This window comes from Myotis brandtii, unplaced genomic scaffold (genome assembly GCF_000412655.1).
Source record: "Myotis brandtii unplaced genomic scaffold, ASM41265v1 scaffold207, whole genome shotgun sequence".
Classification (NCBI taxonomy): Eukaryota; Metazoa; Chordata; class Mammalia; order Chiroptera; family Vespertilionidae; genus Myotis; species Myotis brandtii.
In genome coordinates this window covers 230,248-232,616 of record NW_005357736.1, presented here as the reverse complement: position 1 = coordinate 232,616, position 2,369 = coordinate 230,248, and the positions used below count along the sequence as shown (strand labels likewise).

General features: G+C 67.3%; 1 protein-coding gene across 1 annotated transcript in view; it reads left to right on the top strand.

Annotated features, from left to right (window-relative positions):
- Positions 1 to 2,369, top strand: part of CELSR3 (cadherin, EGF LAG seven-pass G-type receptor 3) — a gene marked incomplete at its 5' end in the record, with an annotated part of 35,914 nt that overhangs the window by 16,189 nt on the left and 17,356 nt on the right. Inside the window, 4 exons of the mRNA XM_014538980.1 lie at positions 37 to 327; positions 708 to 787; positions 1,994 to 2,117; positions 2,330 to 2,365. Coding sequence (XP_014394466.1) covers positions 37 to 327; positions 708 to 787; positions 1,994 to 2,117; positions 2,330 to 2,365 — 531 coding nt within the window. The remainder of the gene's footprint in view (positions 1 to 36; positions 328 to 707; positions 788 to 1,993; positions 2,118 to 2,329; positions 2,366 to 2,369) is intronic.

Genomic DNA, 2,369 nt, shown 5'->3' with positions numbered 1-2,369 from the left:
CGCTGCCCACCGGCCCGTCCAGGCGGTGACCCCTGACCTCTGTCCATCACAGGGCCTGCCCCTGCCCCCAATCCCAGTTGTGACCCCAACCTCGGCCCCCATGCCACCTGCTCTGGGAGGACCTGCTCTGCTCGCCATCCTGGCCTCTCCCGTCCTTGGAGGCTCAGCGGCTCTAAAACATGCCCCTTCCATCCTGCCCCGCCCCCGCCCCCAGGCCTTGCCGTCGGCCTGGACCCTGAGGGCTACGGGAACCCCGACTTCTGCTGGATCTCGGTCCACGAGCCCCTCGTCTGGAGCTTTGCAGGCCCCGTCGTCCTTGTCATTGTGGTGAGTGCCCTGTGCTCGGTGCCACCTGTGCGCTCCGCTTGGGGGTGGGGCAGCAGCAGGTGAGGGGTGCAGGGAGGGGCGCGGTGGCAGCCCCTGCAGGCTTCCGGGTCGGCCCTCTGGTCCCCATGCAGCTGGCATGGAGATGGAGGCGGGGGTCGGAGATGGCTGCCCGCGCCCCCCGCCTCTGCCTCCCTGTCTCTCCACCTCTCAGTCCCCTCTGGTTCCCTGTCTCTGTCTCCGATCTCTGTACCATGTGTGTTTCTCTGGGTCTGGCCCCCTGCCCCCCCCCCGGCCCCCGTGAATCGTGGTCTCTCTCTGTCTCTCACCGTCTCTGTCTCTCTCGGCCTTGCCCGGGTGCCCATGTCCGGCGGTGGGTCCAGATGAGCGGGACCATGTTTCTCCTGGCTGCCCGCGCGCCCTGCGCCTCCGGGCAGAGGGAGGCCAAGAAGACGTCTGCGCTGTGAGTTGGCTGCCTGGGGGCCCGGGGGGTCTCGCCCTCCTGCTTGGGGCCTGGGGTCCCGGGACATTCCCGGTGCAAGCTGGGCTCCAGATTCTGGGGGGGAGGAAGCCGCCTGCCCGGGGCTGCGGTCACTCTCTGGTGCCCGCAACACACTCTGACCACACACGTGCTCTGGCCCTACTGCCTCCCCAGAGTCTCCCTGGCCCGGGTGGCTCACTGGGCCTCCTGCCCATGGGTTCCCGCCCATGTTCTTCCCTGTTTTCTCTCATGCCGCTTCCTGCGTGGTTCCCCATGTCCCCTCCTGGCCCCGCATATCCCCCAGCGTCTTCCTGACACCCCCACGTTCTTGTGTGAATTTCCCTCCTCCCGTGTCCCCGGGTGTCCCCTGCCTGGCCCCCTGCTGCCTCTCATGTGACTCCGTGTGTCCCGTGTCCCTCCACGATCCCCGTGTGACTCCGTGTGACTCCGTGTGTCCCGTGTCCCTCCACGAGCCCCGTGTGACTCCGTGTGACTCCGTGTGTCCCGTGTCCCTCCACGAGCCCCGCGTGACTCCCGTGTGACTCCGGGTGTCCCGTGTCCCTCCACGAGCCCCGTGTGACTCCGTGTGACTCCGTGTGTCCCGTGTCCCTCCACGAGCCCCGCGTGACTCCCGTGTGACTCCGGGTGTCCCGTGTCCCTCCACGAGCCCCGTGTGACTCCGTGTGACTCCGTGTGTCCCGTGTCCCTCCACGAGCCCCGCGTGACTCCCGTGTGACTCCGGGTGTCCCGTGTCCCTCCACGAGCCCCGTGTGACTCCATGTGACTCCGTGTGTCCCGTGTCCCTCCACGATCCCCGTGTGACTCCGTGTGACTCCGTGTGACTCCGTGTGACTCCGTGTGACTCCGTGTGACTCCGTGTGACTCCGTGTGACTCCGTGTGACTCCGTGTGACTCCGTGTGACTCCGTGTGACTCCGTGTGACTCCGTGTGACTCCGTGTGACTCCGTGTGACTCCGTGTGACTCCGTGTGACTCCGTGTGACTCCGTGTGACTCCGTGTGACTCCGTGTGACTCCGTGTGACTCCGTGTGACTCCGTGTGACTCCGTGTGACTCCGTGTGACTCCGTGTGACTCCGTGTGACTCCGTGTGTCCCGTGTCCCTCCACGAGCCCCGTGTGACCCCCGTGTGACTCCGTGTGTCCCGTGTCCCTCCACGCTCCTGTGCAGGACCCTTCGGAGCTCCTTCCTGCTCCTGCTCCTGGTCAGCGCCTCCTGGCTCTTCGGGCTCCTGGCGGTCAACCACAGCGTCCTGGCCTTCCACTACCTCCATGCCGGGCTCTGCGGGCTCCAGGTAAGGCTGGTGGCCCTGTCACCAGGCGGGCATTGGCAGCAGGCGGGTGCTGGCCTGGACTGACCTTCACCCACACCGGGGCTCCTGGCCGCCTGCCTCCTGGCCACACCGACCTTCCCCGACTCGTCCCTCGTGTCCCGTGGACCTTGGCTGACGCCCTGGCTGGCCCGGGGCCTCCTCGCTCACTGAAGTCTCCAACCCTCGTGCCCCAGGGCCTGGCCGTGCTGCTGCTCTTCTGTGTCCTGGATGCTG